Genomic DNA, 24,036 nt, shown 5'->3' on the forward strand with positions numbered 1-24,036 from the left:
AAAAGCAGAGAGGGCACCCAATCCAGTCTCGGGGCAAACGCAGGACCTTTGCCTCAGTATTTACTGAGCATTTCACCAGGCCGTGTGCCTGGGGCAGGGGTCCCTATGCTGGAGGCACCCACACATTCTAATCTGTAAAGTGTGTGTGTATGACCCCCTCTGAGATCGTGGTGAGGGGATAAGATTGGGACTGCCCACCAAATTTGCAAGGCCTGGTGCAAAATGAAAATGCAACCCCTTGTTCAAAAATTATCAAGAGTTTCCAGACAATTAATAGCAGAGCATGAAAACAAGAGTTTCTGAGTGTGGGACCCTGTGTGCCAGCACCTCCACAAGATCCTACTGCAAAAAGATTTTGTAAATTGCAAAATGCAGGGTCCACGTAAGAAATGGTGCTTAACTGATGGCGGCAGGAGTCCAAACGAGCACATGGGCGAATGGCACCCATCCTGCGTAAGGCCAGGCCCCATGCACAGGCACTGAGAGGCATGACAGCTGCTGCAGACCCTACAGAGCCAGACTGTCCTCAAAAAGGGCCAGCCAGTCCCCTGACCTTGGCCAAGGCCCAGACACCCGGCCCCCAGGTCAGAAGGGTTGGCAGCCTCAGGACCCAGACTGTAGACTTATATATGAGAATTGTAGGATGTGCCTGGTGACACATGATGACACCTGGTACAGGGACGCCTGTCAGAGCCAGGGGACTGGCAGCCGAGTCCCACACCTCTGCACTCCCCGCCTGGGGCAAATGCTGCTCACTGTGGGGCTCCTATATATCCAGGAGCTGCTGGTACCTCCAGCATGGATAGCCCTCCAAGGAAGCCATTGGGATTTCGTCTGGAGGCAGACATTCTCATGGCTTTGGGATACTTGGAATTGGGACAGATCTGTCAACGAGAGAAATCTGAATCTCTGAAAATATTAGATTTTTATATTGAGCCTATCTGAGGACTCTGGCCCTAGAGCAGAGTTTCAAGAAGCTTCCACACAGTGTTCTAACTTCTGGGAAGTGAGAGGCAGGCTTATATAGGCAGAAAAATAAGCAAAGAGGCGTGTGGTGTAGTATGTCAAAAGTTAAAATTAGGGTAGATAGCTTCAGTGATTAAGTTTTACAGCAAATGGAAAAAATGTATCAGAAAGATAAGGTTGAGTCTGCAACAATTAAATTGCCTCGAAAAATCTCTGAGATGCATTTTATCTGGATGTAGAAAGAACAGGCACTGTTTTCTACAATCACTGACCTTTAGTTTCCAAACTTTGTAGGTTGTACATATGTGACTATCCCCTATGGCTGCCATAGAAGGAATTTAGATTGGCTCTTTATTCTTCCCTGGTTACTGATTTAGACAGTGGAGCTCAAGCACCCTTTCCTTTCCTCGGGGCCAACGCACAGTGACCATGAAATGCACATTGACTTTGCTGTTCATACCCAACTGGCCCCCCCCTCAATATACCATCTAACTCTGATTTCTTTGCCTGTCTTGTAAGATCTTTCCTGGCCCAGCCCAGATGTTCTGTAGGTCAGAAGTCTGGAAAGACTCTACTGGCTGTTGTTCTCAGGGTCTCCTAAGGCTGAAGTCAAGGCCTGGACTCTTATCTGGAGCCTCTGGGGAAGCAACTGCTTCCCAATTTGCTGAGGTTGTTGGCGGAGTTCCGCTGTTGCCACCACAGAACGGAGATCCCCGTGTTCTTGCTGATGTTGGCCGGGGCCTGTTCTCAGCCCCCAGAGGCTTCTCGAGTCGTTGCCCCCTGAGTCCTCCATCCCAGACTCCCTCACTTTGAATCTGTCTCATGCTTCAATCTCTCAGATTTGCTCTTCTACCAGCCAGAGAAGACGCTCTGCCTTTCCAGGGCTCATGGGATTAGATCAGACCCACCTGGAGGTCTCCGTATCTCACAGTCCACTGATCCGGACCCTTAACTACATAAGCAAAATCGCTTTTGCCATGAAAGTTGGCAGAATCATGGGTGTGAATGCTGCCCACAGTCCTAGGCCCAGGCGGCCATGGCGCCGAGTGAGGAATTGGTCTCCCCCCCATCCCCTTCATCCTAGTTCTCAGAACCACACCCTCCTGGTTCTCCTTCCTCGGCTACATCCCCTACCAGCAGCATTTTGGAGAACATCAGGACTCCTAAAAATATGATAATAAAGAGAGGGCTGGGTCCAGGCCACCCAGAGAGCTAGCAGAAGCCACCCCAGCTGGGGATTCTCAGACCTGGCTCAGACAGCTCATGTCCCAGGAGTTAGGGGCCTCACCCACCAAGCTCAGTGGATGGAGTCACCCCCCCAAAGTTAGGTAATCCCCAGGAGAATCTGGAAAGTGCCGAGTCACCCTCTGACAGCTGGGGGTGAAGGTGGGGTGGGTGGCCCAGACAGAATGGGCCCTTTTTCCAGCTGGGCTAGAGAGTGTTCAAGAGAGGGCCTGGCCTTAACTATAAACAACTGTGGACCCCAAAATGTCACAAATGCTGGCAGTGGATCTACACCATGCAGAATAGTCATAATAGTGGTTTTTTTGAGCACTTATTATGTCCTAGGTGCTAAGTGTATGTGTAAATCAGCTCATTTAATCCCCACAACTACTTAAGAGGTAGGTACCAGTGTTAACCCCATTTCACAGAGGAAGATACTGAGGCTCAGTGAGGTTAAGGGACTCACCCAAGGCCAGACAGCTCATGACTGGAGAGGAGCTGCTGAGGGAGGTTACACCTGCCCTTAGGGTTCCTGTTGTGCTGACATGTGACTATCAATCTATGTGCCAACGTTACTAAGTAGTTATAATAGCAAGAGACTGTGGGGAAGCAGCTGAGTTAGGACTAAGAGAGGGACACGACAAGGAGACATGTTTGGTCTCAGCGTATGAAAGTGCAGGTGTTCTAGCCGTCAAAGTGTCCCAGCGGTGGACATGGTGTAATGCAGGGTTTCTGGTCCCGCTCTCAGCAGGTGGACACAGAATATGGTGAGGCCGAAAAGGAACACCCACGGAGCCATGGATGGGGGTTCATACCACTATATTCTCGCTGGCGGCTGGGTGGGAGACACGGGAAGCAGGAGCCACACAATCCGCAATCCGCTGTCCGCTTCTCTGCCAACCCACCGACTTGCCAGCGTAGCCACGGCAGTTATATTAGTGGCCAATGGCTAACCGGTTACAGCCAATGGCCATCTGATTGCAGCTGATGGCCATCTAATAACCGAGCCAGCACCTTTCTATGTGAGGCCGAGAGCCTGGAAACTGCTCTCTGGGACTCCATCTCTACAGATGGGGGTCTGGATCAGTGTGGGTCTGTGGATGGATTCGTGTGGTTTTGGTGGCAGAACCAATGGGTCTTGCTGAGACAACCCCCGTTACTGAAGCTCAGAGTGTGTGTGGGGGTGGGGGGGGCCTTACACCTGGAGCACAAAGAGGTGTGATTTGAGCCCACACCTGCTGGGTCCCCAAACCCTTTTTGTTCCCTACACCTCAGTGCTTCCCCGAGTTGCCATGAAGATTCTTCTCGGGGACAGAAAGGAAACAGCTAACGATGTCCTTGGTTGCCCCTCAGCCCCTGCATCCTGTGGTCAGAGTAGCCCCTTCCCACACAGCTTCTCAGGAGGGCGGTTCCTCCGTCACCACCAGAGGGACTGGGGGGAGTTAAGATGTCACCATTATAGACACTGAAAGGCCCAGTCCCCATGGGATATAGCCTGGGGCCATGGCCACTGTCTCTGTCCTCGTTCCCAAGAGGACCCAGTTGCAGGAGGGCTGCCTCAGAGAAGGCTTCAGAGGGTCCCAGGACGTGCTGGAGCATTTCCACAGCTCTGGGACGGGGAAACTTCTCAGGGGCAGGGCAAGGATGAGGGTCGGAGCCAGGCTGGGGGCCTCACGGGAGGGGTGGCCACAGCACACTTCCTGGGCCCTGGGCTGTGGATTTGCCTCCTCTTGTACCTGGGGTGGGGAGGAAGTAGGGATAAGTCTCATACAGTCTATCTCAGTGGGGAGTGGGGAGGGGATCTACGCAGTGCCAGCAAAATTCTGGCAGAATATGCATGTCTTCCTTGCCCCCACTCAGCCCCCACCCCCATGCCCAGGCTTCACACCCCAGCCCGTTCCTAAAGCCACCTTTGTCAGCCAATCCCCAAAACAGGGCTCATCGGCTTCAACCCCTCCCCCTGTGTCAAAACTCCTCTCAGGCAAGGGTCCTGTGCTGGGGTTCAGCACCCCTGTGACCTTCTAGAGGGAGAGAGAAAGGACGGGCAGGAAACAAAACTAAGGCTGATTGAATGCCTGCTATGTGTCAGGTACTATGCTGTTTGCTTTTCCTGAAGAGTTACAATTATAGAAAAGTTTCCCCGCATCTCCTGCCCCTAAGATAAGGCCCTTCATTCATACCCTTCTAGACTTTCGTCTACACACACACACACACACACACACACACACACACACACACACGTTAATTTTTAAAAATGACATGATGTTAAGTGTTCCACGTGGATTTTCTCCTTTAATCCTAGGTACTATTATCTCTACTTTGCATTTCAGGAAACTGAAACTCAGAGAGATTACATACTTTCTCTAAGGTCACACAGCTGGGAGCCCTGCCTGGATCCACAGCCTCACTCTCCGTCCTGAGCACCACTTTTTGCTGGGGAAGGCTGGCCATGTCCTCAGTGGGGGCATTTGGGGCTGCAGAGCAATTGGAATTCTGGGCTGGAGGCCTGATCTGACCCTCCCTTCCACTGTGGGGGTGAGACTTAAGCCCTGGGGTCAAATTCCAGCCCCAGGAGACCTTGTTAAGCTTAAAAAAGGAGGGTGTGTGTATGTTCTATTGCTATTTAATTGTGGCTCTGCCCTTGAAGCGGGCTCCCACTCCCAAGGCTCCCAGCTGTCTGTCACACAACGCCTTGCCTTGGGTTTCTCTCTCCCAAAGCCCAGGAGATAGAGGTGGGCTGGGATGTCTGAGGCCAGGCCCCACCACCAGTGTGACTTTGGCAGTTCCTGCCTCTCTCTGGGCCTTGGTCTTCTCCTCAATTCTAAAGTTTCTTTCAGCCCCAATGTAAGCCCCTGGTTCTTCCCCTAATTAGAGAAGGTGGGGTCTGCCCCTTGCTGGGGGTTGGTGTGAAGGGCAGGGAGGAGGAGGCAGAACCAGAGCAGTGAAGAGGGTTCTGAGGCAGGCGGTGGGTTAGGAAGTGGGGATGGTGAGGAACAGATTTGGAGTCCCTACACAGGGGTTCAAATCCCAACACAGGACATGAGCAAGTACAGGGGCCCCCAAACTCAGGAGAGCCCACATTTGGTTTCATGTTCTACCATTGCTAACTTGAAATTCTTAATTTTCTTAATAGGGAGCCCAGCATTTTCACGTAGCACTGGGCTCCACAAAATAGCGCCTCTACTGGTTATTAGCCTCATGCATGCCCTTACAAGTTACTTCACCTTCTGGACCCTCAGTTTTGTCATCTGCAAAATGGAGCGCTGCTTCCACTGTCTTGGGAGATTGTTTTGAGAAGTAAAGAGAGGCTTCAGGCAAAGGGCCAGGGAGGGTAAATCCATAATAGATGTTAATTCCTGGTAATTAGGACAGTCACTCTCTAGGGCCAGGCAGGACAAAAAAATCTCTCAGGAGCAGCCGCAGTCTCCCTCACAGCCCTGTCCCAGTGCTGTCTGGGGACTATACAGGACACTCAGGCCACAAATAAAATCATCACTGGGGAGCGAGTCATTCCAGCATCCTCACAACCCCCAGCTTGTGGCTGTACTGGGTCAAGTGGTTTAGGGCCCTTACTGGGCGATGAGATTCTGGGGGTTTTGAGCCTGAGAAATGAGGGTCTGGCCAGGTGGCTCCAGCAGCTGCTTTCGGCCAGGGCAGGGCCAGTCGTCTGCGCCTCACAAATGAAGGCCCAATGCCCAGAGGCACTCACACGTCTCCCCCAGAGCAACATGCCTGTGCTAGGTCACGTCCTATAGGACCCCCACTGGCTCTGTTTCCAAGTCCCTGCGACTCAACCTCCCACTTCCTGATTGTCTGGATGAACGTCTCAGCTCAGCAGTTTCCCCACAGTGAGGCCTTGGGCAAGTTACTGAACCTCTCGGGGTCTCAGTTTCCCCTTCTGTGAAGTGGGTGGTGATAGGGTAGGTAGATGGAAATGAGCAGGAGAAGGAGAGACCCAGCCCCAGTTAGAAAGCCCTTTGCTGCAGCTCCTACTTGGGTCAAGACCTCTTGCCGCTGTCCTCACTTGGGACACCACTCACTGGCCCAGCAGGATTCCAGGCTCACACACACCCTTAGGGATGCATTCTCAGGAGCCAGAGAAGGAAGGAAGACATCCCCGTAATCAGAATACACATCCTGCTTATCCGAACCATTTTAGTGAGATTCACAAACAAATCATAAAAAGAAAATTGACAGAAACGACCTTGGGAACCAAAAGGGAGGACGAGGCATCTCTGCAGGAGAGAAAGAAATGAGAAGGGAGAGGGAGAGGCCACTCTACTGATAGAAATAAGAGCCTTCATACAATGTAAAGACAGGCCCTTCCCCTCTTGGGCTTGGTCCGCTCCACATGTTGGAGTGTTTCTGCCTTTATTAATAAACTTCTTACTCCCTATACCTGCACAAAACACTGTCTCTCATCTGAATTCTTTTCCTTGAGACGGCAAGAGCTGAGGAAATCATCACACCCGGTAACAGCTAGTGTGTCATATTAAATTAACCCCTGCATGGAACGTGCTTAGAACTGTGCTGACAAAGGGGAACCACTACAACTGCTGGCCTCCCCGCCTCACCTCCACTCTGAGCCGAGAGCACGCTCTGAGATGCTGGTCTGACCATGCCACGCTTTCAGTGGAAACTCTTCAGCGACCGTTACTTTCAGGATAAAGACCACACTCCTTGGCCTGGCTTATCTGAGCTACCACATGGTGAGCACCTGTTCAGCATCCACTTCCCCGTCTCCAGCCAACGGCTTGGGGTTGGCTCTGGGAAACCTCCAGCCCCCGGTGCAACTCCTATGATGTGATTGCCAGTCAAGCCAAGTGGGCGTCCTCTCTACGGATCTTGACTCTTGAGGATGGAGAGGCTGATGGAAAATGGTTGGGGAGGGTTCATTTGGGGGTGTCCCCCTGAGTTCTTGCTGCCTGGATCTCCAGGGGTCCCCGGGGCCCCTGTCCTCTCTGAGGCCGGGTCTTTAGCTTTTCTTCCGATTCTAGGCCCTTCCTCACAGCCCGCCATGGGTGCCCTCTTTGCCCAGAGTAGCCTGGTGAGTTTCTGTTGCAGGCAACCAGAGAGCCTGGCCTCTACACTCTGTCTCCTACTGGCAGCTCCTTCAGCCTCATCCCGAACCACTCCCACTCTGACCTTCACGTTCAGTTTTTAAGGATCCACCTACAGTTCTCACAGAGCGTCATGCTCCTTCATGCCTCTGAGCCTTCGTTCCCACAGTTCCTTCTGCCAGGAATGCCCTCCCCACCTTACGTCTTCACTCATTCTTAACCCCAAGAACCACCTCAGACATGGGCAACTCCAACCCTTCTCCCCATTCCCCGGCTGGCTCTCACCCTCTGGGCGGCAGTAGACCCTGGGCTTCTCTCCCTCTGCACCAGAATTCCTGGGGCGTGTACCCTTCTCCTCCCTAGTCTGAACCCAAAGCCAGATCCAGGCCCCACTCACCTTCATTTCTCAGTTAGTGCTCAACAAATGTTTGATGGGCTCCAGAACCATGAAGGGTCACACAAAGACAGCTCCCTTGGGACTTACTCAGGGACTTCTGGGCTGGCAGGGACTGAATCCATTGCCCACTGATGAGGGGTCATGAGGGGAGTGGCTGAGGAGCGGGAAATGGGGGGGTTGTCCCAGAATCAAAATGAGCCCAATGACTCTCCCCTTGCTCCTGCCCCAGCCCCCACCCCAGCCAGGGCCCTGGCCCAGGGCTCGCCAAACCCCAGCCCAACCCCAGCCTTTGACAATAAGGCAGGGCAGGTCCCAGGCTTAGGTCCTGAAGGCTCCTTTAGTTTGTCCCCTCCCCTGCCCGGGGCCAGGCATGGTCTTGAGCCATGGGCTGGGCTGAGCATTCTGAGGTTACGGAATACCCAACCTGTGCTGCAGCCACCCAAAGTCAGATAGGAGGTGAAATGGAGAGTCCTAGGAAAGACCAGTGGAATTAGGGCTTCCCATAAAGTGAGAGCACCAAGAACGACCCCACCTTGCCCACAGACCACCAACCTTGAGAGAAAAGACAGAAATACCCCAGGTCTACGCTGAAGTCCCCAACGGCTTCTCTATCTCTTATCCTTGGGAACTGAACCAGGGAGGCGGGGATAGGGAGGGCCACAGAACCACGGAGAAGCTGGCCCTCCCCCCACACTTGGCTCCTGTAGTGGACAGGTCACAAGGACAGAAGCCAGCGTTGTGACGTCATGGCCCCGTTGTGGCTTTGTGCGTCTGGAGTTGTGAGTAAGTGAACTGGGCCCCTTGCTCCTTCACTGTGCTCGTGGACCTATGTCTGATGCACGGGGCCCGAAAAGCCGATGTGTAGCCCCTTCACCTCCTCTCCCTGCTCCGTGTACTGGGGCTGGCCCAGGCGGCGGCCAATGAGTGGTGTCCTTAGGGAGACTTTCTTCTCCTTTTAGTCCTAACTGGGAACCAGATGTAGGTGAGTGGCCCAGGAACTCTTTGCAAGGCTGGGTTGAAACCACCTGTTAGCTAGACCACTTTCCCAGCTTGACCATGAGCTTACGAGTGTCTGTCTTGGTCTCCACTCCAGCTGGGTAAGTTCTGTGTACACTCAGAGTTTGTGATGTCAATTAAATGCATAAGTGGGTGGAGGGAGAGGCGGGTATGACAAAGCGGCCTCTTCCCTATGCGGTCAGCTTTCTGAACCAGCCCTCAGCTCTGGCCCTAGGACTCTTTCCTGGATGCTGTTGGAAGCCAGCTTCTGTTGGCAGTCCCAGGCCTCTTGGTGACCTTGGGACTTGGTGGTGAGGGGGACATCCCAATAATGCTGCTACAGAATGTCACATTTGGCCCTTTCAGAGCTGGGGTGCAGCTCAAGGCACTGGACTTTGGATTTAACGAACCCTGAGTCCAAATCCAGTTCTTGAGCCAGTCACCGGTTCCCTCTGAGCCTCTGTTTCCTTTTCTATGAAGTGGGAATGAACCTGGTTTCCGAGGACTGTTGGAAGGGTCAGAAGACAAAGCTGCCCTGATTGTTGCTGCTGCCAGCCACCTTCTTCCTGCCTGGCCCACGTGGCCCTCGTCCTGCAGAGTGGCCTGGGATGATGCGGGGCAATTCCAGTGGCCATGCCACGGACACAGGCCAGGGGTCTGGCCCAAGCAACCCCGGTGAGCAGGGCACATACCTGCAGGTGCTGTTCCAGGAACTCTGCCAGCTCCAGGCCAAGTACGAGATTCCCTAGGCCCTGCTGCACCCCTGCCCCAAAGGCCCCTTCCTCACAGTGTGACCATTGGCATCTATTTGACCTTTTTGTGTTTCAGGAACTCTGCTAGCAGTACATTGGGGGTGGAGAGCGTGAAGTCGGTGGTCTGCTGATGCGGGGGGTGGAAGTGGCTCGCCAGCACGAGTCTGAGCGGGAGACCTCACAAGGGGTCACAACCTGGGAGCTTCCAAACCATATTCTCGTGTCAGGCTCTGACTGTCACTAACATGTCTCCACAGGCAGAGGAAACTGAAGAGAGAGGTGGAGAAACACAAGCTTTTTGAAGACTATCTGATTAAGGTCCTTGAGAACATTCCCAAGGGTACGTATGTTGCTTCTTCAGAAAGCCTATCCCATTCGGGGCTACCTCCCATCCTCAGGATTGGGGTACAGTGTGTAGCCTTACTGAACCTTGAGCTCATCTGCAAAATGGGGATCCACAAAGGCCAAAGCCACCGTGGTTGAGAAGGGCACAGGTGCTGAGCAAGCCTGCCTGGGGCCCCCACGTCCTGCTGGCTCTCACGGTGGAGCCTGTGGCAAGTTCTCAAGGTCACGGTCTCTTTATCCACATACAGTGGGGGCCTCAACAGTTATATGGATCGCATGAGCTCGTCCTCTATAAGCCTCTAGCATTTAGCAAACACCCAGTAAATGTGAACTATCATTACTGGTTTTTTATTTGTCTTTGGTTTTGCTTTACGTTTTACTGTTATCAATTAATGTTACACAGACATCTGCAATGGGTTTTTGTGTTTTGTTTTGTTTTATCATGATTTATACCAGAGTCCAGTGTTACAAGTACTGGAGGCTTATTAGGAAAGGGAAAGGGAGATAAACACATATGTTTATTATCACCATTATTATTATTTCATCATCAATAATAAAAATAACTAGTACCATTTAATATTAACTCTGCGCTAAGCTCTTTAGTAAATCTTTTATACCCTGTCCATGAGCTTCTGAGGACTATTAACCAGGCTCAGACAGGTTAAGGAACTTGCCCAAGGTCACCCAGCCAGGAAGTGGTGGGGCTGGGTCGCAGATTCTGGTCTGACTTCATAGCCACTGCACTAAGTGCTGTGGAGCTGTGGGAGCCCCAAGAATCCTGCTCTGGAGGTCAGGGAAGGCTTCATAGAGGAGGTGGCCTCTCGTGGGGCTCAAATGAGTTCAGCAAAAGGGAATGGCATTGCGGGCAGAGGGAATAGCACAAGTATAGGCTGGAGCCATGGGCCTGCATGGAGGGTTTGGGGATGGTGAGCTCCAGAGTGCCGGAGCAGCAGGACCTGGCGGGGGTGCTGGGAGGTGTGACTGGAATTTCGAGCAGCATCAAAGAGCCTTGAGCACCAAGCCAAGGAGGGCTGTAGGGCTCCGGGGCAAGCATGGGGCTTGAAGCAGACCCAGCACCCAGGGCTGCTTCGGGCCGCTTCCTGGTTTGGAGCCTTCCTGTTCAGTACCACCCATCCACAAGGAGTAACTCTCAGTGCTGGGGACCCCATCACTCAGGATGGCAACACGTTTTCTGTCCCCTTCTTTCTGTCCCCTCCCGTCAGCAGTTTCTCCTCAGGGTCAGTCTTCTGCTTCAATGGCAGCCTCAATCCAGAATCTGAGACTGCTAGGAAGCCTTTCCAATGTTGATGCTTCTTTTGAAGAGGCAAAAGGTGGTGGTGGGGGGTAATGGGGCCCAATAGCTGCTGGACAGTCCTGCCATTGAGGAATAAGCCCCACATTGGGTTGTCTGGCACCTCTCAACTTCGAGGCTCTAGCTGGAATTCTGGGGCAACAGCAGAAGTCCCATCACCTATTAGCATCACCGACTGCAGGGGGCAGGTGAGGGCCAGCTGAAGGGGAGGAGCCAGAGGAGACCAGGCGGGGTCCTAGTGGAGCACGACGGGAAGCTCTTCACAGTCAGCCAGGACGTCCAGAAGCATCTGGAGGCCTTCTCTAAGATGAACCAGGCCGTCCAACAGAGCCTGGGATCTCTAGAGGAGAGCCATAGAGCTCTTGTCCCAGTAACAGCTGCCCGCAGCCTGGCCCATTCCCCTTGGCCCAGAGAACTGGGGACCTAGTGGCCCCCATCCCTCTGCACCCCTGGAGAAGACCTGGAGCAGCGGTGGTCTGCCAGGAGGGTCTGGGTGGGGCTTTCACTCCAGAGCCTTGCTCTGGGTCCCTTTCTCTGCCTTTCTGCTGACTGACTCGGGGTTTCTCCTGGGCTCAGCTTATGCTTACAAGATGTTTTTCTGTGGTAGAAAAGCCATGAGTTCTGGATTCAGACAGACTGGGGTTCAAATTCCAGCTCAGCCTCTGATTAGATGCATGGCCCTGGGCAAGTTTGTCCCCTCTCTGAGCCTCAGTTTCTTCATCTGTCAAATGGGGGCAATGCAACCTAGCTGCTAGGTTGTTGAGAGACACGGAACTCAAACAGTGTCAAAATAAGTGCCTCCAAGAAGTCACCTCTCTCTTTCCTTTTCAGTTAATCTTGTAATAAATAGAACTTTCCCCAGGAAGCAAGAGTCTTCCAGGCAGAAGAAACTGCCCCGGTAAAGGCATGGCGTGAAAAAATTGCCTGCTGCAGCTGGACTCTGGGGACACGCAGGGGAAGGCGACTCCAGAGGGAGAGGAAGGCTGACAGGTTGGTTGATTCTTGCAAAGGACCATTGCGTGACATTTGCAGGGAGTCTCTTCCCCCTACTGGCAGCACTGGAAATCTACACCATTTTAATTTTTTTCTTTTCTTTGGAGAACAGGGACACTTTATGGGGGGCACCGTGACAAGCGTTTTACTTGCTTTATCTCATTTCAATCTCACCCCAGCCCCTCCAGGTAGGTGCTTCTATTCCTAGGGCTGAGACTCAGGGAGGTGAGGGAGGTGGATATGCCACTGCAGGATGGGATCCATCTTTATTTACAATTTTAATATTTTATTCATTTTTGTGCCTTAACTTAGATTTTTAAAAGACATTACATTAAAATGTTATTTATCTTAATTACTAGGTTTTGTTGCGGCCCCCTTAAGTTTTGCTCCTTCGTCCCAGCTGTGCTGTTCTTCCCATTTTCGAGGAAACTTAAGGCTCAGAGAATTGAGGACACTTGCGTCTGTCCCGTGTCCTCCAAACACTTCCGCGGGGACTGGAATGTGCCCCCACAGGCCTGCGCCACGGAAGCTCCTTCACAGCCTTGCTCTCTGGTGTCCCCCCAGTAGCCCCTGAGGCCAGAGGGCACAGGTTGCTGGCTCTGCTTAAGGTGAGGAAAACGGGGCTCCAGGGGCTGAGTTGGGATTCAAACCCCAGCTGGCCTGGACATGCCCTGTCCTGGTGCTTTGAATGGCTCCGACTACCCAGGACTTTCTCCTCTTCCCACACCATCATCACTCAGACCACCGTGGGCAGTGAGCTCTGGGGGCCTGGGCAGGCTATTTGCACCTAAATGACCCAGCCCTTCTCACCACAGAACCTCATGACCCAGTTGTGTCAGCTGCAGAAGAGGTGTTACCACAGGCAAGAGCAGTTGTGGCAGTTGGGACATGACGTCACCTGTGAGAAAGACACAGGAAGCTATACTGTGAGTTCAGTCTGCTGGGCCAGGGGTGGGGGCAGGGGCTGGGGACTGCTGTCTCCTCACCCCCCAACACACACACACACACACACACACACACACACACACACACACACACACACACACCACTCACCTGATTCTCTCCATGGTGGCTGTTAGCTTTCAAAGAGCTTCTCTAAGATGGGGCAATTACTTTACAGATGGGAAAACTGAGGCCACAGATAGTTAAGGACCCAGCTGTACCATGAACCAGAGATGGGCTCCCCCAGCCCAGTCCCAGGGCCAGGCATATACTGGGCACTTACCCAGTCTTTCTATCATGTTTGTGGTTAACAACATGACATTTAGGTGAGTGGTCTTTGTGCGCTATCTTCAGTAATTCCTATATCTCTCTGGTCATTAAGGCAGTGCTTAGCACAAGGCCTAACTCAGAATGGGCACTCCTATTACTTGATTCCGCCCCATACCTATTTCACAGATGAGAAAAGTGTTGCTCAGAAGAGTAAGTCTTTTCAGGCCCCCTGGGATCCTAACTGGAAGACATGAAAGTTGGGGTCTGTGGAAGTTTAAAGGGGGAGCGGACTGGCCGCAGTTTATAGAGCCCCTTCTGGGTCTTGTTAAGGTGAAAAGCAAGGCTGCCGCAGCTGATGACAGCCCTGGAGGCCTGAAGTCCAGCACTGTGGCACTGCCCCGAGTGAGGCGCTGGATTCCTCCGGCCCCTTCCCAGCCCTGCCCCAGGTGTGGAGCACAGGTGTCTCCAGCCAGGAGGACCTCACACCCTGAGCTGGGGTGGGACTAATCAGAGCCTCTGGGCGAGGAGCACAGACCCGGGTGAGGAGGTGCTTCCTGTCTGCAGGACGCTTCTCTGGCCCGTGAGCTGGGGCTGGGCTGGGGTGGGGGGATGTGGGGAGAGTCTGAGCTGCTTCCTGCTCCTCCTCCTGCAGAACCAGCTGCTCAGCTACGTACAAAAGGCCATCGACCATGTGGCTCAGCAGTGCTGCTCCTCAGCCTGCACTCTGCCCAAGACCAAGCGCCTCTTCTCCAAGCTCGACCTGATTCAGGTGAGGGCTCCCTGCCTCCCAGGCTGGCCCCCACCTCAGCCCGTCTAAGAGGCGTGTCTCACATCATGAGTGGATGTTTGGTGGCTGGGTGGGATTCAGGCATACTGGGACCCAAGGCTCAGTGGCACCATCAAAGATCTGGCCATTCCACCCTTTCCTGCCTGATGTGGCTTCATCCTCGGTCATAACTTGCTTTCCTCACTCGAAGCAGGTTCAGTGGAGGTATTCACTCCGGATCCTTAGCTCCTCTGGAACACCGAGGGGCAAGTCCCTTCTCCAGCGGTGTCCAGTAGCAACAAGGTTAGCAAGCCTGTGTCCTAGTCGAGGACTTGTCACAAGTGTCGGGCCACTCCGCGGCACTGCTGAAGGGCACCATTCATGCTGAAGTCCACATCATGGCACCCCTGAGGCTTAGCTCCTTCATGCTACGATACGAATGAGGACATTTTCAATAAGGGCGCCTTTGTCTAAACAGTCACAGGGTATTAATTTCATCTTCTTCTCAAGAAAAAGGAAGAAATTACAGGGTGTTATCGGGGTCCCAGTGATCTCCTGTCACAACCACTGAACCTAGACTTAGAGTCCCCCACATGTGCTGAGCATTGTGTTAGGTAAAGAGTTGGAGGTGGGGGACATACAGGGTCACCTGGTCCTCAAGAAATGAATGCCTTTCGGAGAGGGGGGCTAGGGGCAGTCAGGGCGGGGTTTGTGGAGGTGGCCGTGAGGAGAGGCAGGCAACCACAGTCAAGAAGCCACCGGGAACCAGATTCCAAGTCACCTAGCATTGCTACCACTGGGCTGTGTGGCTTCAGGCACGTCTGGTCACCTCTCTGAACTCGGTTTGCACATTTGTCACTGGTCATTGATGCCACATCCTTTTCAGGGCCCTTGTGAAAGCTAAAGGAGATACAGGTACATTTTGATGGCGCTTTGGTCCCTGCGAAGTGCTGTCCGGGATCTGAAGCATTGTCAGGTCACAAGTTTTCGTCCCAGGAATTTATGTTGGACAAAATGGAGACTGTGGAATTGATCACACTGCTCATGGAACCCAGCGTGTGCTGGCCAGACGATGCCTCAAGGACCAGAAATTCAGAAGGTACCCCAGACCCTTCAGGAAATGTCCAGAGAATCAAGATTTCACCCCCAGGACCCCCTTTCCCAGCGCCCAGACTTCAGCGCACTCCAGCCTGTACTGACCCAACTGATGGCCACGCAGGCCCTGCCAGGACCAGGACCATCTCCTTCCTTGCTTGGCCTCCTTTTCCCACCACCAGCGCCCCCGTGCGGGTGGGAGCCAGCCTAGGGCAGTGAGAGGGTGAGCGGGGTCCTGGGGCCAGCTGGGTTGGGGGGTGCTGTTCCCCTATGTTGGGTGATTGGCCAGGATCAAGGGAGGCCTGCCTGGGGCCATGGGAGAGAGAGAGACAGGGATTCCTGAATTGAAGACACAACAGCCAGGTGGGAAGTCCCAGGTTGGGGAGCTGTAACCAGGCACTGGGGCTGCCTTTCTGTCTTCAGTGGGTTCAACTGAGACCGAAGAGCTTTGGATGGATGTCTGGCTATTGGGAATATCTGAGTCACAGGAACTCTTATGAAGAGCCACTCAGAGCTGTAGGATGCGTGGGAGCTTGCCTTGCACACAGCAGACTGGGGAGCACAGCAGACTGGGGGTACTGAATGTGTGGGGGGCATCTCAACACTGGCTCCCAGAAGTTGAATACCAAGTCGGTGCCTTCTGCCCACCCTGAGTCCCACAGCTGCCTGGAATGAATGCTGCTCTTAGGGAGACCTTAGCAAGGCAAAGCAGCTCTCTGGGCTGGTTTTCCCGCCTGGAAAACTGGGTGAGAGGATGTCTAAGGGGTCCCCACTCTAGACTGACATTCTAGGTCAAGGCTGGAAAAGCAAGGTCTGTGTGGACGGCACTGTTTAGGTTTTATTGTGTCATTGGGGTTACACCATCCTAGAAACCACCACAGTCCTGAAAAGAATTCACCTCTGGAGATCAGCTGATGTTAATTGATTTAGGTAGAAATTGAAATTTAAGAGCAATTGATAAGCTGCAAACAGTGGTGAGTCAGAAAACTTTCAAAGCAGTATTTTGGAAAAGATGCTGCTATGCTGTCAGCAAAACCAAGGGTCTGCGGTGTTTCAGGTGCTATGCGGAGAGGCAGACGGGAGGCTCAGAGGGAGGGAGGGTGGAGGGTGGAGGGTGAGGTAGGACTTGGCCACTGAATTCATTAAGGGAGCTAATCATAATAAAGATGGCTGAGTGCGGTCAGGTCTTAAGAACAGTTCAAACAAAAGGGACCTGGGGAGGGAGCATCCTTTGGCATTTCTGGCCTCACAGGCCTTTGCAGCAAAGAGCACATCTCACGTAGGGCTTGAGTCAGATTTCAGAAGGAGGAGGCTGGGGGAGGGCTGAAGAAAGGGAAGGAAACACAGGGGTCGGGGCTTCCAGTTTGGCTGCAGCATGAAGAACCTGGCGGACAATCTGAGAAGGTGGGCTGGGAAATCATCGTGGGGTCCCAAAGGCCAGACTGCGAGGTTTGGACTTTGGTTCAGAGGCCATGTGTGAGGGTGTCTTAGTTCGCTCCAGCTGCTATAACAAAATACTATAGACCGGGTGGCCTAAACAACAGGCATTTATTTCTCATAGTTCTGGAGGTTAGGAGTCCAAAATCAAGGCACCAGCAGGTCTGGTGTCTGGTGAGAGCTTTCTTCCGGGTTCACAGACGACTGTCCCCTTGCTGTGTCCTCACATGGTGGACAGGGTCTCTCTTATAAAGGCACAAATCCCACTCATGAGAGCAGAACCCTCCGGACCTACTCGCCTCTGAAAGGCTCTACCATCACATTGGGGTTTAGGTTTTCAATCTAAGAATTGGGGGAGTGGGTATAAACGTTCAGTCCATTGCAGGGACCCTCTCACGTACATACCTCCCTCAGTTGCCTGTCTTTCCCCACAACATCCACTTTCCAAAGAGATCCAAAGTATCCTATTAGCCTCCCTACAACGTGGGCACACGTTAGGCCAATGAATCTTCGATTTGACCGTTCCCAAGGAAGGCTTGTTACAATATAGTGCGGCCTTCCTGAGTTTCTGGTCCAGCGGATCTGGGGTGGTGAGGCCTTAGATTTATGTTTCTAACATGTGCCCAGCTGCTGGTCCCGGAACCACACTCTGAACACTACTGCTTTAGAGTCAGGGCAAATCCTAAATACCTAAGTCGGGGTCTGTCCCACCTGGAGCACCACCTCCATCCGCCTGGACTCCATCTGCAGGAGGGAGCTGGACCTGGCATTCGAGGAGGGCTGCCCCCACCCTGTCTAGCCTGTCTAAGTAACCTCCTGCAAGGGGCTGGACTTAATAACCCCTATGGGCCCAGGGCATGGATCGCTGGCTTTGTAGCTTTGCCTGTTAGGGCCCTGTGGAGAGCTGGTTGTTCTGCGGTCCCCTGCCATCTGCCTGCTGTGCACCTGTTGTGCATGTGAGGTCTCGTTCAGATGTTTTGTCATACTCCTTGGGAAGGAGGAGAATCAGAACACGTGCCTGTTGTGGCAGTGGCCTGGCCATGACCCTGCACTCTAACAAGCTCCCAGATGGGGTTCTGCTGCAGACGGGTCTCCAAACACAGGGTGAGAAACACTGGGTATCTAAATGTCACAAAGAAGAAAAACCTGTCCACATTTACCTGGTCTTCAGTCGGGAAGGACTTTGGAAGCATAAAAGCAACAGAAGTGACTCCTGAAGATAATTTGACCACACAAAAAAATTAAAAATACATCTATCTAAGAACCCATCAAAATAATTAAAGACAATAATCTGTGGGAAACTGTTGACAATTTTAAAAAGGAACAATGCTTTTGATATTGAAAAAGACTCTTAAAAAGTAAAAAAAATTGACACGTTCATATTCAGCAAATCCCAAAATAAGTAAACATGGCCTACAAACATGAAAAATATTTCACCTCACTAAAAATAAAAGTAAACCATATAATTTCTGCCTCTCCAGAACATTTTAAGCTAATATACTAATGCTTGTAAGATAGGCTCTCCAACGCTCTTTGCATAATAAACTCGCTGGAAAGCAATTTGATAAGAAGTCTCAAGAAGCTTGAAAAATGTTTATGTCCTTTGGCTCAGTAATTCTAGGTCAAGAAATTGAAGTTAACCAAACCAGAGCTATTTGGTTCCAAATGACAGAAAGCCCAACTCAACTCAGCTTAAGCCAGAAAGAAACACACTGGCTTTTAAAACTAAAAGGCCAGGGATTCTAGTTTCAGGCCCAGCTTCATCAGGGGCTCAGTGTCAGCAGAAGCCAGTCTCTCTTTGTCTCTAGCTTCATTCTCAGGCTCTGCGTTAACAAGATGGCTGCCAACCACCTTGGGCCGCGCCTCTAAAGTTGAAGTCAGAGGGAAAGAGAGCATGTCTCTTCTCAGTAAGTCCTGGATAAGTCCCAGGGTTCAATCGGATTGGATCACCTTGGGTCATGTGCCTCCCTTTAAACAAATCCCTGATTGACGAGGTCTCTGCTATGCGTCCATTCTAACTTACTCATATCTCTCTAACCAATCTCTGTAACTAGGAGGGATTCTGTGCTCTGATTGGCCAGACCTGGGACAAATTTTTGTTTGGGTTTTAGTGAGGTGGACATCTTTTCTGGCTAGAGGCCGTTCCCCTGGAGCCCGTGGTGGATGCCACATGAACTTCATGGACTGAAAGAAAGGCACAGGTGGTTGCCCCAAAGGGAATTCAAGCTACTGTTATCAGAGGGAGGTGGGACCTCACGCTGGGCAAGAAAAAGCAAGAAATGTTTGTTGCAGATGCAACAAAGTGTCTGTATGAAGATGGCTACCACACTGTAATAGCCAAATTGGAAACAACTTAAAAATCTCAGAGGATGCTCAAACTTTATGATTTTATAATGCTGCAGCCATCAAATGACATGTCCAAAAATATTTGATGTAAAGAAAAATATCTATAGGACGTGAAGCAGGGATTTTAAAACAGTAGACTCTAAACCCAATTTGGTAGAAAGCACGTATGTAAGAGAGGAAGGAAATACACTGAAGCAGTGCTTCTAAGTGGGAGCATCTGACCCCGGGATGAGTGGGAAGCATTAGACCCACCTAGGGCAGCCGACTAAACTCATGGTCCCAACTCTCCACCCCACTGTGGTGCCAACTACACACACATTCTTGCCAGAGACTCCTGGCCGGCACCGGATTCATTTCCACCTCCTGACTTTGGGTTGGTCATGTGACTTGCTTTGGCCAACAGGATGGTGCGGTTATGACACAAGCAGACGCTTAAAACATGAGTGTGCAGTGAGGCTTAGTTGCGTGCCTCCAGAAGCCCCATGCTTCCAGGGGGATGAGAGCCACCTGGAGCAGACGTGGACCCGACCTGTAGCATGCGTCCACCGAAATCATTCAGTCCTTGGCCAACCCACAGACTCCTGAGTGAGAAATAAATGCTTGTCATTTGTAAGCCAGTGAAGCTTGAGCTGGTTTTTAGGCAATATTATAGTAATGGTTGTCTGATACACCGGCATACTTGAAATTCCATGCTCTCAAATTCCAAGAATCAGCAGCATGTGGGGACCAGTCTACCTGGCGGCCCTGAATTGTGTCCCTGAGGAATGCTGGGATGCAGAAAAGGGGCCAAGAACTCTGCTTGGCCATGTTAGCGGTCGTTAGCTCTGTTAACCACAGTTACTAACTACCTGGTTAGCTCTGAGTGTAGCATTCTAAGTTTTTAATGTTTTCCTTGTTATTTATATAGTTCCCAAAGTTTCTGCAATGATCATGTATAATGTTTACAAGAAAAAATACTTGATTTAAAAATTGGAGAAATTAGCTGGAAACCAAGTCTTCTTGGCACCTCACTGATCCTAACCTTTGGTGTCCCCAGGGGCAAAGCTAATAATCAAGTCCTTCACCCACAGGACTGTCTCCAAGTCTCTGAAGATGAGCTTTTTGGCCCCCGCATGTTGCCTTTTTTCGAGTTTGGCAACTCTGGTTTCTTGACTGTGGCTCCACTCTCTGAATGGGTGTCCATCCGTCTCCAGTCTTAAAACATGGTGTCCCAATCTGAGCTCATTCTCCAGGTAATGAAGTTGGCCAGACAGTGATGACAGGAAACATCTGGAAGAGGCTTCTTTGTCGTGGCCCCAGCTGTGAAGGCGCTGGGCAGTGTAGCCTTCCTCCCAGCCCCTCATCCAGGGGGCCATGCCCTGCCCAGCTCTGCTCTTGGCCCAGGAATGGCCGGTCTACTTCAAGACTTGTGCTCCGAGGCTATAAATGTCTTTAAGGAAACGTCTCCAAGGTCTTCAATCCCAAATGGCCTGGTCCCGGCATGTCCATTGTTGCTCTTACCAGGCGTCTCTAGAAGATGCTGCAAGTTTCCATGTCCTTTGGTGCCAAAGTTGACTTGTGCCTGGCTGCCAGCTGCTTGGGTTCTCTGCACAATTTCGTAAGGCGTGAAACAGTGCATTCAGAACCCAGAGACAGTGAGCCCCGGGTCCCCAGCCGCTCTCCAGCACTGTAGAAGGGGATGTGTGAGGGCAGGAGCTGCATCTCCTGGACCCGTAACTCTGTGCCTCGCCGGAGCCTGGCGCAGAGCAGGCATTCAGTATTGGACGAGCAGGTGCATGTGAGTGAATCAGGAGAGTTGGGCTCCTGTTGGCTGTCCTCACGGTGAAAACTCCCCAAATGTGATTCAGTATGCTGCTTATAGACTATGGTACCTGTGGGGACAGAGCCAGCAGTGCAGTTTCCAGGCTCTCGGCCTCACATGGAAAGGTGCTGGCTCAGGTAGTAAATGGCCATCAACTGTGATTGCATGGCCATCAGCTGTGGCTAGTTGGCCGCCAGCTGTAACCAGTGAGCCATTGGCCACTAATATAACTGCCGTGGCTACGCTAGTAGAAAATGGGGGGCTAGCAAGAAGATGGTGGCTGGGCTAGCAAGCACGGATTGCAGTTAGCATGGTGGATTGCAGCTAGCAAGTGAGGTTGATTGGCAGAGAGAAGTGGACGGCAGGTTGCAGATAGTGTGGCTCCTGCTTCCTGTGTCTCCAACCCAGCCGCCAGCGAGACCATGGTGGTATGACTCCCCTTTCTATGTGGCTCCGTGAGTATTCCTTTTTGGCCTCACCATGTCCTGCGTTCGTATGTGGGGAGCGGGACCAGAGACCCCGCATGACACCCGGCATCACAATACCTCCCGGAGTCCTCCCTGTAACCTGTGGGCTGGAAAGTGTCAGTTTCCTAGCTCCATACCACAGAGGGGGAAGCTGCAGCTCAGTGTAATTGTGTGGCTCATCTAAGGTCACACAGCTGCTCAGTGGTTGAGCAGGGACATTAACTCAAGTCCATTGACTCCAAATGAAACAACTATCACTGTAACTGGAAATGGTTTGGTAGCAAAAAGAACTATAAGAACAAGAGGCAACGTGCCAGGCACCTTGCTGAGCTTGTGATCACTCATGCAGCCTTCATACCAACCCTGGGAGAGTGACTATCCCCATTGTACAGATGGGGAAATGGAGGCTCAGAGAGGTTAAAGGCTTGCCCAAGGTTGCACAGCCCCGGAGCCAGGCCCCTTGTCTGTCTCCTTTCAGAGTTGGTGCTAACAGGTCGAAAGTAGCACAGGCGTGAATCATGAACTAGAGGCAGGAGTCAATGGCCCAAGTTCAAAGCTGCATAACAGTTCCCAGATGGACTCAGGGCGAGTATGCTACTGTAATCCCTGCTACTCAGTGTGGTCTGGGGACCTGCATCATGGGTGACACCTGGGAGCTTGTGAGAAAGGCAGTCAGCATTTTAACAAGATTCCTGGGGGATTCGTGTGTACAGTAAAGCATTGATCTAATTTGCTCTAAGGTAGTAAGCCTGGCATCACCCTCAGGTGAAGGTGTGACAAGTTCTCAGCATCCAGGGGGTCCATCAAAGGGGCTGTGAACTGGGATGAGTGATGTGTCCAGCCAGCCAATCAGCCACCTGAGTTCCCACTGAGAGCTGTACACAGTCCTGAGTGTGCCTGGAGGGAGATGCCCTCTGCCCTGACTGTCCTTTCCTTACCCTACCTGTCCCAGCCACTTCCAGCCTCACCTCCTCCATGAAGCCTCCCCAGCTGCCCCTGCCCCAGGGGGACAGAGTAGAGCTCACCTCTGGGCTTCTGGCTCCTCATCTAAGACTCTCGAGAACACCTGTTTTCTTATAGGTGTCACTCGGTTATTTATCCTAATTATAACTCCCTCATGGGAAGAAGAAGTTTTCAAAAAGAAAGACTTTGCCTTAACCACTTATTCCAGCACCCAGTGTGGGGTCTGGCACAGAGTAGGCCCTCAGTAAATATGGGCAGGATGAATGCATCTTTACATCCTCAGAGCAAATGATGAATGAATGAGCATAAGTTTTAAGGAAAGGAGTGAATCTCTAAGTGAAAAATTTAAGGAACATGGAGAAGCCAAAAGTGAGGGATATTTGGGGACTTGGCTACCACTTGGCGCTCGGGGTCATCCATGCCTCATGCACAGGTGCCGAGGGGTGCCCAGGGCCATGCCACCTCCCAGGATGAGCTGTCTCCCCAGCAGCCACCCAGGGTGAGCTCTACCAGACCAGGCAAGGGTTTACCAGTTCTCCAGGGGAATTAGTGGGGGAGAGCTCCATCTCCCCTCTTCACAGCCTCATACATCATGAGAATGCTGTAGCCAGTCACTCTGGGCTGCTGCCAAGGAATGAGGGAGGAAGGTGCCCTGAGACGGCCAACACCCACTCGGGTCAGGATGGCACCCGTCTCTTGGGAGTCAGCAGAGCCTTGCTTTGGGGTGAGCGAAGCCTCAAAGGCCCACAGGGCCCTTCCAAGCCTCTCAGATCTTGATGGCGTTTAACACTTGGAGTTGGGATGTGTGAGATGGGGGCATAGAAAACCAGAACAGGACCCCGTGTTTGTGTGTGTGTTTATGTGTGTGTACACACGTCTCCATTCACACACATACAGGAGTATTTACATACATTTAAATGGCTGGATAGATTATTACCAACCCTAGAAGATGAATTTGGGAAGAAATGACTAAAAATAAGATCTCATAAAATCTCATAATATCTATAAATCGTAAAACTTGCTGACTGGGGTGAGGGGTCAGGAGCTCTCCATTTTTCTTTTCTCCTCCTTTCCTACAGGATAGTCTAGCACATCATTTAAAAAGAATTCAAAAAGTCGATCTTTATACAATTTGAATTTTCCTGTCAAGTACCTTAAATTTTCCTATCAAGTCCTGCATGGGGTACGATGGGGAAAGAGGGACCCCCGCCCCGTGGTTATGTATTCCTGCAGTGATTGATTTCCTGTGAATAATACAAGAAATTATTCTAGGCAAAATGCCGCCCCCTGAAAGGTGAGCAAATCTTAATTCTCCTTCTGCAAGTGGTACCAAGGTAAGAACCGTGTGAGTCAGAAAGCCAGTCTGAGAGGACAAACGCTTGGAGCCCGCCTGGGAGGGGCAGGGTCTTACAAAGACAACCAAAAGGGACATCTCAGCTCACAGAAGTGCAGTAATTTGTTCAAGGTCACACAGCAAACAGGTGGCTGAACCCAGGTCGGGCTGACCTCAAAGCTAGGGCACTTTTCCTGATCAAAGCTCCTAGAACTTTCCCCAAATGCCCCCAATAGCAGAGAAGAGTGAATTCGGACTTTCAGAGGTCTGGCACTCAGGCCTAAGTGAACCAAATGTCTTTGCACTTGTGTGGTTCATGTGAAAATTTTATATAAATGAGTTCTCATTCTATTTCATAACACTTTGTTCTTATACCAAAAAAAGAAATAATAAAAAAAAAATCATGTTTTCTCCCAATAAGAAATTTTAAGTGGGTGACCCAGGAAGCTGCTCCGTGTTTGTGCTGCTTCTAGTTCTGCCTGGCCCAGCTGGGTGGTCCCAGGGGCCTTATCCCACACAACCTTCATTACCTGTAAACACAGGCTCAAGTTTCAAGAAGCTTTTACCAACC

At 51.7% G+C, this 24,036-nt stretch overlaps 1 protein-coding gene across 1 annotated transcript; it reads left to right on the forward strand.

Moving 5' to 3' along the window:
• Positions 1-7,207: 7,207 nt before the first annotated feature.
• Positions 7,208-15,222, forward strand: CCDC197 (coiled-coil domain containing 197). The gene is given in 10 exon segments (XM_088797070.1): positions 7,208-7,237; positions 8,741-8,744; positions 9,241-9,376; positions 9,653-9,739; positions 11,263-11,422; positions 12,861-12,971; positions 13,588-13,659; positions 13,910-14,026; positions 15,020-15,098; positions 15,101-15,222. Coding segments are annotated over 10 exon segments (918 nt in total).
• The last annotated feature ends 8,814 nt before the right edge of the window (positions 15,223-24,036 follow it).

Source organism: Rhinolophus sinicus, chromosome 3 (genome assembly GCF_057876585.1).
Source record: "Rhinolophus sinicus isolate RSI-liver-muscle chromosome 3, RSI-T2T, whole genome shotgun sequence".
Classification (NCBI taxonomy): Eukaryota; Metazoa; Chordata; class Mammalia; order Chiroptera; family Rhinolophidae; genus Rhinolophus; species Rhinolophus sinicus.